The sequence below is a fragment of the Melospiza georgiana genome, chromosome 6 (genome assembly GCF_028018845.1).
Source record: "Melospiza georgiana isolate bMelGeo1 chromosome 6, bMelGeo1.pri, whole genome shotgun sequence".
Taxonomy (NCBI): domain Eukaryota; kingdom Metazoa; phylum Chordata; class Aves; order Passeriformes; family Passerellidae; genus Melospiza; species Melospiza georgiana.
Genome location: NC_080435.1, coordinates 57,781,690 through 57,798,284, shown reverse-complemented (window position 1 = coordinate 57,798,284; position 16,595 = coordinate 57,781,690). Strand labels below are relative to the sequence as shown.

The 16,595-nt window shown below is 40.8% G+C and overlaps 1 protein-coding gene across 1 annotated transcript in view; it reads right to left on the bottom strand.

Moving 5' to 3' along the window:
- Positions 1-16,595, bottom strand: part of KCNH5 (potassium voltage-gated channel subfamily H member 5) — a 158,139-nt gene that overhangs the window by 86,196 nt on the left and 55,348 nt on the right. The window contains exon 7 of the mRNA XM_058025628.1: positions 13,119-13,548. Within this exon, the coding sequence (XP_057881611.1) occupies positions 13,119-13,548 (430 nt within the window). The remainder of the gene's footprint in view (positions 1-13,118; positions 13,549-16,595) is intronic.

Here is a 16,595-nt window from a genome sequence, read left to right as displayed (position 1 = left end):
TGCTGAAATCACCTCCTGCACGGGGCAGGGCAGGGCTGCCCAACAACCTCCAAGGGCTGTGGCCACACCACAGGTTTTGTAGGGATCTCACACACTTGTCTTCCCCTTCTCTCCTCCTTCATTCATCCTGAGACAAGAAGATTTGATTACAAGATCCTTCTTGCATGACCAATCTTCACTCACACTTAATTATTTCAGACTCACAGCCATTAAATAGTTTCCTACTTTGGCACTGCTGCCAGCAGCTTTATTCTGAACTTCTTTCTCATATTATGGACTAGTCCTTTTTTTTCCCCCTTTCAAGATTGTGTTTGATTAACCAGAAAGTTACATTCCCTTTAGGTAAGCTGGATTATCAATTTCAGCAGGAAATGCTTGCATTAATGAAGCTCAGTAGTAACCTTCTTTATGCCTCCATCTCCTATTCAAAAATAAGGGAGTGGAAGCAGGCATCAGATTTTGTGCTTTGAAATGTTCCTGGATGAGGAGGAAGAAGGAGGAAAATGAAGCTTGTCTTTTCACCATATACAGGAATGATGGTGTTTTCCAACATCTTTACCAATCCCATTCAAACATATAATGTTAAAAAAAAAATTTCCATACATGGGACCTCATTGAAATGGATGCTGAGGTTTTTACAACACACCTACATGGATTTTAGGTGTGAGCCTAAAAATGGGGCTTACCCCCCTAATTTCCTCTTGCCAATACTTGAAAGATTCACCAATAAACATGAAATGTCAGAAATGTTCCTTCATTGGGGTTTGTGGCCAAAGAACACATAAAGATAAGTTCTCACTGAGCAACAATGAGGTCAGTGGGACTTAAAAAAACACCTGAAGTTTAAAGCTCCCAGTTCAAGAAGCACTGAAGGACTGGGTAAAATGAATTTTAAAAATAGACAGGAATTCATCACACCTCATTCTGCCCTCCTGGCCTTTAGCCTAACATCCTTTGATCACATATGAGGCAAGAGAGATGAGGCCTGAGGGATGCAGCACCCACTCGCAGGGTGACAGTGTTTGCCTGGGTGACACTGATGCTGAGTTCAGGTTCTTCAACCTTGCCCATACAACGTCAGAATCACAATTTTTCTGTAGCTGCCACCATTACTGTTGGAATGTACAGGCAAAGCCACAAATTTTGTAGGGCCATGGATATGACTGCTCCTCCCAGTGTTCCAAATACAGGAAAAAATCAATTTAAGGGGCTTTTACCTCAGAACTGATCATCTTCCACTGGGGAAGAACTGACACAATTCTCCCAACACGATGCCATTGGTACAGAGCTGGGCTGTTCCTGCAGAGGAATGCAGCCTCCACTCCATCTCCCATTGTCACATCACCATGCAGAAACCAGCAGCAGATATTTATAAACCCTTTTCCATCAACTTCATCCTATTTAGATTCTGATTACACTTCACAATGGAGCTTTGATATGTGTTTTAATTTTCATGAGACACTTTGGAAGAAATTAAATATTCCGCTCTATTAGAAAATCTTTTATGTTGTTACACAACAAAAATGTGGACAAAGTAAGATAAAAGCTTACTAATCTCTCAAATTTTAAAAATATCTTTTTCTATCTGTTGGTCTTCTTTTTACCTACCTGCTTGGTTTCCCCCAGAAAAACAGAGAAACGGCTGAAAATAAAAAAATTGCTCCCAAATTTCTCTTTTTTTTTTCTCAGTCTTCAAGGAAAATTTTACTTCCATCCTTCTACTATACTTCCAGCATGTTATACCAAAAGATGCAGCATTTAAAAAAACAAACTTTAAAGAAATAAAGACAAGGGGGGAAAATGGGGGGAGAGGAACGAAATGTCTTATATTTTTTTTTTCTTTCTTTAGTGTAAATATTTATTAATGAAAAAGTCACTATGAAAGCCCAGAGGCAAGAACTTTTAGCTCAGAATTATATTTCAGTTACAAAAATTTTTAAAGCCAAAAAAAGTCAGAACTCCTGTACTGAAATTAATCACTAGATGTTTAGGGATGGTCAACCACCTAGAAAAAGTGAGCTTTGCCAGCTTGGCCTTGCTGAGACAAAACAGGGATTTGTAGCTGTGCCTTACTCTAGAGCATCAGAGATTTGTGGGCTTGGGAGGGACCTCAAGGGACTGCAATCCTGAGGGAGGAGCAAGGATTACCTGTAGCAATGCTCATCAGTGAACTGGAGTCTACCAAATCTGGTGTTTGCTCTGCCCATGATCTGCAAAGTTCTGCCCAAGCTGTAAAATTTTTGGTGGATGGGTGTTGGAAATTCCTGTTTCCAACATCAGTCTTTCATTCCCTCCTAAGTGACCTGACTGCCCTTCAGGAAACACACAAGATCAATTTTTTTTTCCCTTTCAAGCACATTCTTTCCATGGTAGAAGTCAATCTTCGTGCTCCCCTTAAGCTTCCATCAGCTTAAACCAAAGTCAGTTCTTCCAACTGTTCCCCTGAGATCCTGCCTTGTAACACATTTTTATGATCTCCTCTCCCTCCAGCTGGTCTACAGCTCCCTTAAAGTGCTGTTTTCTTTCTAAAAAAGAAAGGAAAAAGGTGTCTACCCAGTCCTAGTCCCAGCAGAATAAATACCTTTTCGCCTTGTTTGTAGCACTGCTCCTGATAGTTTCCAGAGTGAAATTTACAGGTTTCACGCCACTGCTGTGTTGCTACATTCAGTCTGCAGTCACCTATCCCTTTTCTCCTCCAATATCCTCCAAAATCCTCTCCAGCCTCACAGCAGCAGACCCAGTTATTCCATAGACTGTGCTAGACTGTGCTTGTGCATTTGCTTTGCCCTCTTTGCACGTGGTGCACTGCATTTCCCTCTCTTGACATTCACCTCGCTGGTTTGGGGACGCCTTTCCAATTGATTGGGATGATTATGGATTCTGATGCTGTCATCTGAACTGCTTGCAACCCTTCCCAGAACTCTCCCAATGTGCTCTCTCTGTTCTGTCACTCATCTCTGATAATGAAAGTGTTGAGCAGAATCACACGCAGGGCAAAAATCTCGCTGGCAATTCCCTCCAAGTTTGACAGCAAAGCCCTTGATTATATTTTGAGAGAGATTGTTCAATCAGTTATCACCAACTTTGTTATGACTGTGTTGAGATCATCTTTCACACATTTGCTGTAAGGCCACTAAGTAAAAAACTGTCAGAAAGACTTCTAAAAAGTTCAGATATATTGTATCTACTCAATTCCTTTTATTCTCTAGGCAGTTATCTTGTCAAAGAGAGAAATCAGATTAATTTGCCATGAACTCCTCTTGACAAATCCACTCTGGCTGCTGGCCAGTGGAAGAAAATTAGCCTTAATCATTCATGACCAAAATATTCCTACTGAAACACAACTGGATTTGACTCAGCACTTGCAGGGATGCACAGCAGGTACCCAGGGGAGAGATGCCAGTTTGGATGCTCTCCTGTCCTTCCTCCAAAATGGAAGGGGGAAAGGAGTAAAGCTCTTTAAGGAGGAACCCACAGCCATACTAGAATATGCTTGTTTTTCCTGGTTCTACCAAAGTTCTTGCAGAAAAAGCCACAGGAAAGAAGAAGGATGAGATTTACATAGGCTGAGTCCTCAGTGCTCAGAATGTTCAAGAGGAATATGACATTGCACCAGTTCAGACCTACAGAAAGAAAGCAACTAGAAACCAAGAACTGGTATCTGTCATCTTTCATCCAATTATCTGACATCCCCCAGTACCACCAAACGTGTTTCAGCACCACAGGCAGTACTGTGATAATGAAACCTCCCAGAAACTGGGGCTTTTTGTATATTTTACAGAAACAACACAAAATCCCCCAGCTCTGTCAGCATCTCTGGATGTGTGACAATGTCACACAGATTTTCAGTTCTGAAAGTCAGCCTCACAAAATTTAAGCATGGAAATCTATTGCTGGACATGAAAAATGGTATTTTAAGGCCTGATTCAGTGGTATGATTCAAATTTTCTGCAACAGGACACTTGTTAAAACTTGTCTCCTCACGGAACTGCCCATCCTAACTTCCACTTGAGTTGATAAAACACAGCACTTATCTGCAAGCAAAACTGGGCCAATATTAATGAGATTCAAGAGAAAATACCTGTTTTTCAGGCAGGACCTACCTGTTCACTGGCCTGACTTACTTGGGTAACTCTCCCTTTTAAATGCCAGCCACACAGAGGTATTATCTCCTGGGTACACAAAATTAACCAAAGATCTCTGCAGACACAGACTCAGATCACTCACCTGGCTCTCTGAAACTTCTGAACAGGCAAACACAAAGGGGCTGCCAAGCCCCTTCCATCCAAGCAGTGTGACACCCTGGGGGTTATCTTTTATCTCAGATTTGTTTATCCCTCTAGCACAATATGCTATAAAACTGAGCTGTGCTGTGTTTTAGCCAGTCAGATATATTTGCTGATCTAGCTAGGCTAATTAAAACTTTCTGTTTCCTGAGAGATACAGTTGTTTTGAGTAATCCAGAGCTACTTGATAATCCCTCTGGGACTATCTCAGGTGATTGCTTGCACGCTGTGTGTGAGCATAAAGGTTCATTTCCAACATTTACGAATCATTTATTCAATAACAATTTTCAGTTGTTTTAAATAATATTGCTCAGTAGCATGAAATAACATTTCCCTCTTCATTGTTACCTCTCCCACTCACTGTCCTATCTCTCTTGATACCATAATTTCCTTTAAACACATCAAGCCAATGACAATAAAAGTAAACCTTATATAAACACATGCTAGCTATAACCTTGAGGAAAAAAAAATCCCATAAAGCTTCCCAAGGAGGCTGTTTTACAGTTTTAAAGCTCTTTATATAAAGACACGTTTTTGCTATAAACTAGAACCTGAATATCTAAAAATCTCCTGCTCTGACAGAATTACAGCAAAACAAAGCACATATGGCCCCAATCTGGTGGATACAACCAGATGATGGAGCCTGTCCTGAGAGGGGAAACAGAGCTGGGGAAGGGTCTGGGGCACAAATCTGATGAGGAGCAGCGGAGGGAGCTGGGGGTGTTTAGCCAGGAGAAAAGAAAGATGGGAGGGATCTCATTGCTCTCTACAAGTCCCTGAAAGGAGGGTGTAGCCAGAGGGTGCTGGCATCTTCTCCAGGTAGCAAGTGACAGGACAAGAGGAAACAGCCTCAAGTTGCACCAGGAGAGGTTTAGATTGGATATTAGGAACAGTTTCTTCACAGAAAGGGTGTCAAGCACCAGAACAGGCTGCCCAGGGCAGTGGTAGAATCACCATCCCTAGAGATATTTAAAAGACATGTAGATGTGTACTTGAGGACATGGTTTAGTGGTGGGCTTGGCAGCTTACCCCACAGTAATTGTTTGGCTCAATGACATTACAACTCTTTTCCAACTTAAAGGATGATTTTACAATCTCACTCTTACACTCAAGTTCCATTAAAAAGTGGATGGTGCTACATCTTTTACTCTCCAAGAGTAATTTGATTTTTTTTTTACTGTAGGCTATTGGGATGTGATTATACTCTTAAGGCTTTTCCACGCAGCTGCTCAGAGAATATTGAGATTGCCAAGTTCAACTGCTGCACTGACACCAATAACCTGGCTCAAAATACTTCATCTGCCCCAGCTGTGAGACATAAGTAAGATTGGTAACCACTAAAAGATATCACAGAAAGACCCTGATATCCTTTCTTTGTAGAGCTAATAGCACTTGGGCTATGGTTCAGCAATCCAAAAGTGTCAAAATGCTTTTTCAATAGCACTCAAGAGGGGAAATTTTCCCTTGCAAGGCAACTTCTTGTAACTTTCTGTGCCACTTTCTTCTTTTTGCACTAATGGGTAAATGTGAATGTACAGTTTTACTCTCTCCTGATTTGGATGTTGAAGAACTTTCTCATTGCTTGAGGATTACATCTGTTTGTAGCAGAACAGGTTGCACAGTGAAATTGTGGATGTGACATTCCTGGAAGTGTTCAAGGCCAGGGATGGGACCCTGAGCAACCTGGTAGAAAGTGTCCCTGCCCATGCCAGGGGTTTGCACCCAGATGATCTTTAAGGTCCCTTCCAGCCCAAAATATTTTATTATTTTGTGGTTCTAAGAAAAAATTAAGAGGAAGAGACATTCCCCTCACTGGCCCCAATTTTAAGAAACTTTAGGAACAGCACAAAAATGGCACCAGTCCTCTGCTGGTGAAGAGGTCAAATCCTTCTGCTGTGCCTTGATGCAGAACCACATCTCTCCCACATCCCCGACCTCTGGAAAAGGAAGGAAAAGAAGGAAAGAAAGCAAGAGAAACTGCCCTTCCACAGAACTGGCTCTTGTAGGACACCCTTAGGGGCAGACCTGGATTTCAACCAGAGCTAAACACTCCAGCCTATGAATTCCTACAGGTGTAAAACCTTCTCGTATTACTATCTGTTGCTAGGAAAAATACAATTCAATCAACGGTGCTGGCAGTGATTTTTGCTGGAAGGTGCTATCTTGCACACTTTCCCCAGGATCAAAAATTAAATCCTATGGGCTCCTGGGATTGCTTGTCTGGGAGGCTGCTAGACAAGCGCTTCCCTGCAATGATTCCCACACTGTTGTGGCAGCGCGTGGGCTCAGCCACTGCTTAAAAAATTTGCTGGATAAACTTCCATGATTCATCCAAACAGCATTCAAGTGGCTAACTACCAAATATTGGCAGGGAGCTGCTGAACGCTGCTGGAACAATGAGAGAAGGCACTCAAATCATGAATTTGGTTTGACACATCAATGGAGGCTTGACTGACAGCCCCTGGCACCCCAAATCACAGCTCTGAACGAGCTGAGCAGCAGCAAAGGGAGTGCCATGAGCAGTCAGCAGCCTCTCAGTGCTGTTTGCCAAATACAGGAGAGTTTAGGGCCAGAGGTGGCTCAGATGAGAGCATTTGACCAGTTTTAAAAAGGAAAGAGCAAGTCACAGAATCACAGAATAATGAGGTTGGAAGAGACCTCTAAGATCATCGAGTCCAACCTATGCCCTCATACCTCCACTAGCCTATAGCACCAAGTGCCATGTCCAGTCTTTTATAAACACATCCAGAGATGGTGATTCTACCACCTCCCTGGGAAGAGCATTCCAGTACTTTATTATTCTTCAGTGAAAAATTTTTTTCTTAATATCCAAACTATACCTTCCCTGATATACCTTGAGACTGTGTCCTCTATTCTCTCTGTTTAATAAAATTAGAAGGAGGGCAGGATATCTATGTATTTAATAGAGATAGCTAAGATATCAATGATATCTATATTTATGTGTCTAGCAGACACCTTCTGGTGAAACATGTCCCAGCCCATGGCAGTGAGGTTGGTGATGAATGATCTTTAAGGTCCTTTCCAACCCAAAGCATTCTGTGATTCTGGGATGTCAAGAGGAACCCATCCACACTCTCCACTTGGGGTCCAAGTGACAGCAATTATATCTGTCTCCTTTTCAAAGTTGAAAATCATGAACCTGGGTATTTTAAGGGGAAAACAAGAAGTTAGCATTTTGAGACATTAAACTAGAAACTCCTGGAAAGAGAAATTTAGAAATTACTCCCATTTTCCAGAGGAGGTTTCCTGTACAATCACTACAACAAATTCTTCTGCTCATATGCAAAACCAATGTGCAAAACCAGGCCTGTCTTCACCATAATTAAAAACCAGTCACTGAAAAATATCATCTCTCCCACAACCATCTCCCCATAAAACTGGAGTAAATAGAAGCCAAAGCAATTATGTATATGGATAAAAGTATTTCCCTAAAGGAAGAACAACAAAGCACCCTTTGCTCAGCAGTTCTGGGTATCAATGGATAACTAAGAGGTTCTTCTGAGTTTTTCACAGCCTGAGAAACAGTGAATTATTCAATGTTCACTGACACTCCTGCCTTCAGTATCTCATTCTGTCCTTCCCTTGCTGCACAGATCATCAGAGCATTTCAGTGACCAGAGGAATATACTGGATTTCTCCAACTGCCTGGAAGTGCATGCCAGCTCCACTCAGCTGGACAAATAAACGCCTGTAATTGCTGTTTTTATGGGGCCAGACTGATGCTGCAATCTGCTCTGTGCCACACAGAGCCATTTCACTGGTGCACATGGACAGGGCCAAAGCCATTACTCCAGATTACAGCAGCAGCACGAAATGTGTCAGAGACCCTCTGAGCCCCAGGCTGGGTGCTGTGCTTCAACCTAGAAGGCAGCTAAAACTCCCCCAGCCACCTGCTCACTCCCTCTCCCCCACTGGAATAGGGGAAAGAATCAGAAAAAAAGGCAAAACTCATGAGCTGAGATGAGCACAGCTTCACAGGACAGAAAAGGAAGTGGGAAAAAATAATAATAATGATAAAATAGAAAAAACAAGTGATGTGCAATGCTATTACTCACTGCCTGCTGACCAGTCACCCTCTAGCTCCCCCAGTTTTATTGTTTAACATGATGCCATATGGTGTGCAATGTCCCTTTGGCCAGTTTGGGTCACTGTCCCAGCTGTGTCCCCTGATGGCTCCTGTGCCCCCCAGCCTCGTCGCTGGCAGGGAATGAGGAGCTGAAAAGTCCTTGACTTCATGCAAGCACTGCCCAGCAACAGCTGAAACCTCATTGCTCTATCAACATCATTCCCATTCTAAATCCAACACACAGCACTGTACCAGCTACTGGGAAGAAAATTAACTCTATCCCTGCCCAAAAAATGACTTTGGAAGCTGCTTGCTGATGTCACTGTGAAAGTACAGAAAGGAAGAAAGCATATGACAGTACTCTTGTTGTTTGAACATTCACACTTGTTCCTTCAAAAAACCCCATCTCTCCTGAACTTTTCAAGCTATTTCACCAACCACACTGCCGCCTTCCCCAAAATGCTTTCTCCCTTTTATTTTCTGCTTGCTAAAGGCCTGGCTGGGCTGAGTTGCAAGACAATGATAGTGGTGTATGCACTAAAGTTCTTTCTGTTCTCTTTCTTTATACGATTTGGGGATTTTTTTGGTACTTGGTGTTTTTTTTTTATTTTTTGGGGGGTTTTCTTTTGGTTGTTATTGTTGGTTTTTTGGGGTTTTTGGGGGGTTTTTTTTGTGAAAGACACAAACCCAGTCAGTTTTACCTCTGCATCTATGGCTGTGCTGCAGGAGCCTTAGAGCTGCTTGTGGACAGAAGTAGAGCAACACGCAGCAGCACAGGCTGAGATTTTGTTTGGAGGCTCTGAGCTGACAGAAGATAATGGGGGGTTCACAGCAAAGGCCCTTCCTGAATGATAAATGATTCCTGGTGCATTCGAAGGATCTGACAGACCTACCTATTTGTTCTGCTCTGCACAGAGAGGGGATGAAATGACCCAGATCAACACAAAAGGCACTACAAAAATCAGATTTTCAATGCATATTCAGCAACTCTAGGCAGCAAACACACAATAGGTATTTAAACAATACCCCTTGTAAAAACCTTGCTCCCTTGTCATAGGATGCTTTTTTGGCTATTTTTAGCTTTTCAAGTGTCAAGAAGCAACGGAAAAAAATACTGCTGAACAGCACTGGACACCATGATAAAACAAGTGAGGCAAAAAGAAATCTGAAGCAAGCTCCACAAGATGAAGTTAAGTTATTCAAAGCTCTCTTTCCTGCAAGACAGGTGATGTATTTCAGCTTGAATATCCCACTCGATCTGTCCTCAGCGAACAAGCAGGTGACAAGCTGCCAATCCAGCTGAAAGCTCCCCATCCATCAGGGCTTCCCCCGCCCCTGCCCCACACCAAGCAGCGCTTCATCAGCACCTACAGAATCTGAATCTGCCTATTTTTAACAAGAACACCATCCTGCAATCCTGCCCACCCCGAAGGATCTGCAAATCTCTCTAAATACTCCTCCCAGGTCCTGATAACTTTGCCAGCATGAATAGGAAACTTGGGGCTTTTCAGAAGAAGCTGCAGCTCGCTGACAAGGCTGGCAAGATTTCCTTTCCTATCTGCAGTTTGCATGAGTAGGCAGCTGGGGTTGTGATGAATTACTATCTCTGATTCCAGTGCTAAGTTTAAAACATTTATTTGGCATAGTCTGTTAGAAAAAATCCCACTCCCAATATCAGCTATTGGTATTAGCAAACTTCTTCAGGAGAACTACCGAAGGTATTTCACAAACTCTCCCTGCTTGTAACAGGAGCGTGTTTGTGGACCAGACATATTTATAGACTGAACTGTAATTGAATTTTACTGAATGTTTATCTCAAAACACTGTTTCAAAAGAGAAACGAAATCATCTTGGTTTGAAAATAACTCAGTTCTTAGTTGCACCTTTTCATGAGGCCAAATCCTTCTCCTGAGCTCAGCGGACACTCTGAATGCCTGGGAAATTGCATTTTCCCTCGACTATTTGTTGTGCCTCCCTGTTTTATTTTGGAGCTCAGAGTGCCAGGCTTTCAGCAGCTGGCTCTGAAAAGCATGTCTATACAATCCTGCAGGTCTGATCTCTCTGCACAAATATTGCAAACATTAAGCTCATGACCAGTGGAATATTAACCTGTTCCAAAGCTGGTTTATTTTCTAACCAGTGGAAAAAGATCAATCAAGGTTTGGATTTCAGTCAGGAGCACTCATTACATTGATGTGCATGGATTAGGAATCTTCAAATCTGCACTGATTTTGTTGCAGAAGATTCACTATTTGATGATAATTTAGCACTTTTACTTGTAAATTTTACTTGAAAATAAACCAAAAAGATTTCTCCTGTCTGTAGCTTTCCTGCCTGCCACAGTGCTCTTCACTCCACAAGGGAAGGAACATTTATTTTGGTGTTATTATTTTGATGCAATAAGCAACTCAGTAGTCCTTTTGCCACACTTCTTAAATTTTAGATTCTACTTTTGACTTTGTCTAAAAGCCTATAATCCTACACACAATTTCCCAACTGCTAAATTCACAGTTGCCACTTATAAATTTGATGTGCACATTTAGTAATTTTGTAGGTAACACTTATGGAAATTGTTAGCCAGTGCCACATACACAGGCTGCTGTCAGTGCCAACTTTGATCCTGCTACTTTGTATTCCCCATTTTAATATGAGTTTCAGAGATGAAAAAGCAAGGAAGCAATCCACCTGGAACAGACATAAAGCAGGTTACAATCACCCCTTCCTTTTCACCTGCTGAGGCCGTGCACGTATTTTGTTCTTGTTGTTGTCATCATAAATCATAGTAGTGGCATTCATCATGTTTTTATGGCTCTCATCATGCCCTAAGTCATTTAGCACTTAGCTTTTTCTGTCCAATCCTCCTCAACAGGACAACAGCAAAAACAAAACAAAAACAAAAAAAAAAAAAACCAACCACAACCAAAAAAACAAACAAACAAAAAAACCAAAACCCAAAACAAAACAAGGGAAGCAAGTATTACAATGTATAAAAATGTTCTACATCCACTTTATTCTCCAAGTCCCCAGATTCTGTAAATACCACAAATCAGTGTCAATAAACAGCACATCAGCTCCTATGGGCTTTTGATGACCTATCTGCAATAGCTCACTAGTGCTCTGGCTTGGGGATTTGCTTTTTATGGACCTGGAAATGTTTTACAACACATCAACCCATCATGCAGAAACTTAATTGCACCACGCTGCAAGGGTCCTAAAATTGCAACCTCTCTTTTTAAAAAGCATTTTAAAATCACCAAACAAATGTCTTTAATCTTCTAAAGATCTAGAAAGACTGTGGCAAGAAAACTTCCTTTTTATAGTTCAGTATTTCTCAGAGATGAGCTCAAAGTGTTAGCTGAGATAATTATCAGAGAGATTATGCAGATCTTATTATCAAAAGGTTTTGTTTGCTCTCTTGCTACATAATTGCTTAGTGTTTGCATGGTGCTCAGGAAATAGAAAGCACCAGAGAAATACCACGAGTTATTGATTTAATAGAAAAATAATTCTCCAAATAGCATTAACATTTTAAGTTGTCTCTACTATATTTTGAAGAGTTCTGGTTATCTGTAGAGCCCTCGGTGATGTAACCTTGGCAGTGATGTAACCATGAAATGAGAGTTGTGCCTTACCACTCCTGATTTTGGACTATTTCAGCAGAGCTGTGAAACAGCAGGAAGCAGAAAAAAGGTGCAATCTATTGTCTCATCATTTCCTTCCCTCCCAGCTTTGCTGGTGACAAAGGCCACCACATTCAGAAGATAAAATCAGGATTTATATCTCAAAGCAGTGTCATAAAGTAAACAATCAATTTATGGAATCACTAAATGTTTCAAGAATTGGATAAAACCACATCAAACAATTCCAGCCTTGTGTAAGTTTATAAGCAAAACTCAGACTACCTGAATTCAAGTACACTTTGTAACTTTTAACCAAATTCTAGCAAATACCTTACAAACATGATAAAAGCCATCTTTAAAGTGCAAAGATGAGCTTCCAAGTATAAACTTGACACTGGGCACACTTATGTACTTATGTACCCAGACTACATAGCCTTGCCAGCAATTTAAAAGGTACAGCAACTACATAATCTCAATACTTGTTTTCAAGAATTCCAAGTTCATTTCATTATTATTTACAGGTAATACAGGTTTTTTAGGATGTTAAGAAAGCTTAAAGCAAGTGCACTATATAAGAATCACACAGAATCACAGAATAATGAGGTTGGAAGAGACCTCTAAGATCATCAAGTCCAACCTATACCCTAATACCTCAACCAGACTATATAACCAAGTGCCATGTCCAGCCTTTTTTTAAACACATCCAGAGATGGTGATTCTCCCACCTCCCTGGGAAGAGCATTCCAGTACTTTATTATTTTGGTGAAAATTTTTTTCCTAGTATCCAACCTCCATCTTCCCTGACGTAGCTTGAGGCTGTGTCCTCTACAAGCATGGTACCGGCCACAGAACACAAGAAACCTCTAAGGTTATCAAGTCCAACCTATGCCTTAACACCTCAACCAGACTATAGCACCAAGTGCCATGTCCAGCCTTTTTTTAAACACATCCGGAGATGGTGATTCTACCATCTACCTGGGAAGAGCATTCCAGTACTTCATTATTCTTTTGGTGAAAATTTTCTTTCTAATATCCAACCTATACCATCCCTGATGTAGCTTGAGACTGTGTCCTCTACAAGCATGGTACCGGCCACAGAACACAAGAAAATCAGATTTTACTTACAGCCAACCATCATCATGGCCACCGAAAAAATCTTCTCCCCATCCGTGGTGGGTGCAATGTTCCCAAATCCTATGGTTGTAAGGCTTGTCATGGTAAAGTAGAGGGAGGATATGTACAAGGAGTCTTTGCTGGGCCCTCCCTCCCACTGGCCCGAGCCCGTGGTGTTGTAGCGATATGGGGTCCCGATGCTCAGGGCCAGCTGGTAGAGCCAGCTGTCTGTTTTGATGGTGTTGGTCAGTTCATCGATCACCTCGTAGTCCCCAATGCTGTACCAGATGCAGGCCAGCCAGTGGGCCACCAGCCCAAAGACACACACCAGGAGCACCAGCACAGCAGCACCATATTCCAGGTAATGGTCCAGCTTCCTGGCCACCCGGCCCAGCCGCAGAAGGCGCACCACTTTTAAGGAGCTGAAGAGGCTACTGATTCCCTGGAAAGGAATAAAAAGCATTATTTGAGCTGAAATACCCTGCTGGTTTAGCACAGAAGGCTATACAGCAATTCCTGCATCTGCTTAAAATCTTTCTATGTAATTTTTCAGGCCCCGGATAACAGAATACAAGATCAAACCCTCCTGTCCCTCCAGTGCTTTTGTCCTCGTCAGGCTAAATTGAGTTTGGCACTCACTAGGTGGATAAATTACTTTGTTCAAACTCGGTTTTTCAAAGCAACAGAAGGGGTCTGTAGAATCCAAAGTGGAAACAGCAAGTTTATTACAAAAGGAGTGGTTCAATGCTTCACCAGTTTGAAGTAAATTGGAGACTCTTTTGACGCCAAGAAGATAAAAGGAAGTGGAAGAGGAGTCACAGATGGAACTATACCAACCCTGTGGAGCCTTCCTGAAGCTTCCCAGAGAACAGCCTTCTATTAAATCCAAGCAGAGCATTTTTATTCTGGCCAAAACGAGGGCCCACCTAGTTTAAGAACCCTAAACATTAGGAGATGCTTAAGAGAAACATCAGAATGTAATCACAGTGGGAAACTCAGAGAAATCTGCCTATTGCTACTCTCATCCACCAAACAGGAGCTGAGTAACTTCCTCCGGTACAAAACTCTCCACCTCTAATTATCCTCCAAGCATAACTCTAGATATGTTTTTATTTACAAGAAGCCTCTGTGACTGACCATGGAATTAAACAACTGTGGGCACATCATCTTCCTGAGCAAGGGAAACACAGACCACAAGTGTGTTTCCATTTAGGGTTAATTTCCTTTCCAATCAAAAGATATTTTCCTAAAGCAAGTGTTGGTGCAGTGTTGTTTTTTTCCTGTCACACAAGATAGATGACGTACAAATAAATGAAAATACAAATATTTAGGGAATAAGAGCACAAGGACCATCAGAAAGTTAATAGCAACATCTGAGAAGGGATGAGAAATGTCTATGTCCTTCTCAATGCACAAATGGTTTGGGAGTTTAGAGATGCAGAAAGAGAACAAAAATATGCTCTTGATCTACTGCAATCCCATGATATAACTAACTTGTTATATTAAATTAACTAGTGGCTCAAAATAGAAGGTTTGCAAAGGAAGATTTCTAATATAAAACATTCAGAAGCTGAAGACATTTAATTTAAAGTAGAAATTAAGACATAGAAAGCAATGAGGCAAACATTCCTCGTTACTGTGCCAAGATTAAATTGCCCTTTTCTATGCATCATTATCAAATCAGTCTAGTCAAAACACTGGCTAATTATATTATCAAACAGTAAAAGACTGGAGTTTCTGGAGTTTTCCATACCAGAAAAACATTTGTCTCTTTTGCACCTCTGTTTCTCCTTCTTCTGCACCTTCCCTCCCTTTTCCCAGCATTTGAAGGGTAACACACATCTGATATTTCTAGATGTAATCTGTTTGGCACAGTTCTTGTATGCTTTTCAAATCCTGTTGGAATGTGTTTCAGATCCCCAAATCCTTAATAAATTGAAGCTCTATATTTGCATTCAAGCTCTCATGATGACTAATACCACAGAGGGAAGTGGAATTTTCCCATTTTGATTTCTGCATTTTGCATTTACACAAGACAGAGATCAGAGTATCATCCTTATTTCCATCTAAATGTATATCTACTTATTTGCTTTAGGATTTATGACAGGGAGACACTTTGAGCAACCAACTTTTCCAATAAACTGGGAAGTCCCTTCCAATATTCCTGACACAATGGACAGTGGCCAATGGACGACTGAACGAAGGTCTAACACCACAGTAACAATATGTACATTAAAAAAAAAAACAACAAAAAAAGAGAGAACTTCAGACTAGTTTCATAGTTATTCTGAAAATATTCAGTATATTTTACTGAGTTAACCTTGACTTTGAAAGCTCACAACTTACAGAACAGGGAGAAGACAGCGCAGTGTTTTTCTCTTAGGACACAATCCTGTTGCATTGGTCAAACAGAGATGCATTAATTCTATTTTTATTAAAGTGTCACTGTTCATTTCCAGGATTAAGGCTAGGGAAGTAGTTAAAAACCTGGAATTCAAACTTGAGGGGCCTTTTTTTACACCCAGTAGTTTAAGTTTGTCCCAGTGAAACAGCTTACACTGCACTTTTTACTGCCCAAACAACCCTTGAACAGAAGAGTTTACAGAGTGACCTCCATCCACACCTAATCTTCTCTAAGTTACATGGACAATCTAGCAGTTATACAAATAATACAAAAACACAGCATTTATTTCAAAGTCTGGGAGAAAGTGTGTGCTTTTTTTTTTTTTTTCTCTAAGCACAGGTAACAATCACATCTCTTATGTATAAAACAAAGAGAAATATTTCATTTTAGCTGACATGGAAATGTATTATTTCCAAATAGCAATTCATTTAATTGTTAAATTAAATGAATTTAATTGCTAAAAGTTTCACTGTAGATCTTAAAGCCTGTTTAGTTTGACCCCTTACTTTAGGTCAAAAAAACAAGAGATATATTGAACATTCATATTTCATGTCTAATCTTCCAAAATAGAAAAACAATATTGGAAGCTTCAAAAGCCTCTTCCATAAAGCACTTTGTAGGAAACAGCCACAAACAAATCCTAAATGAATATATGATTTTTTCATGTATAGAGTATATATATATATATATATATATATATATATATATATGTATGTCAATCACATATGCACTAACTACTGTTAGGTCAAGCTGGTACCTTCATACTTATAAAATTGCCAAGAATTAATGCACAATTGTTAATATGCTAAGCTCTGCCTCAGATTCAGCAACATCTTTGACAGAAGTTATGTGAAAGACTTAACTGCCTTGAATTACGTTTGGGCAATTAAGAAATTCAGTTTTCCAAACTCAATTGATTGCAGGCTGCCTTTAATTTCGTTTTTCTTTTAACTGTGTTTATGCTCCATAATGAATACTTTGGAAACCCTCCTACTCCAGGATGAGCATCTGCTCTGACAGAAGTAACTTCAGCACTCAAGGAACAGAGAGGTGATTAGAAATTGTGAATGGGGCACGTAATCCGG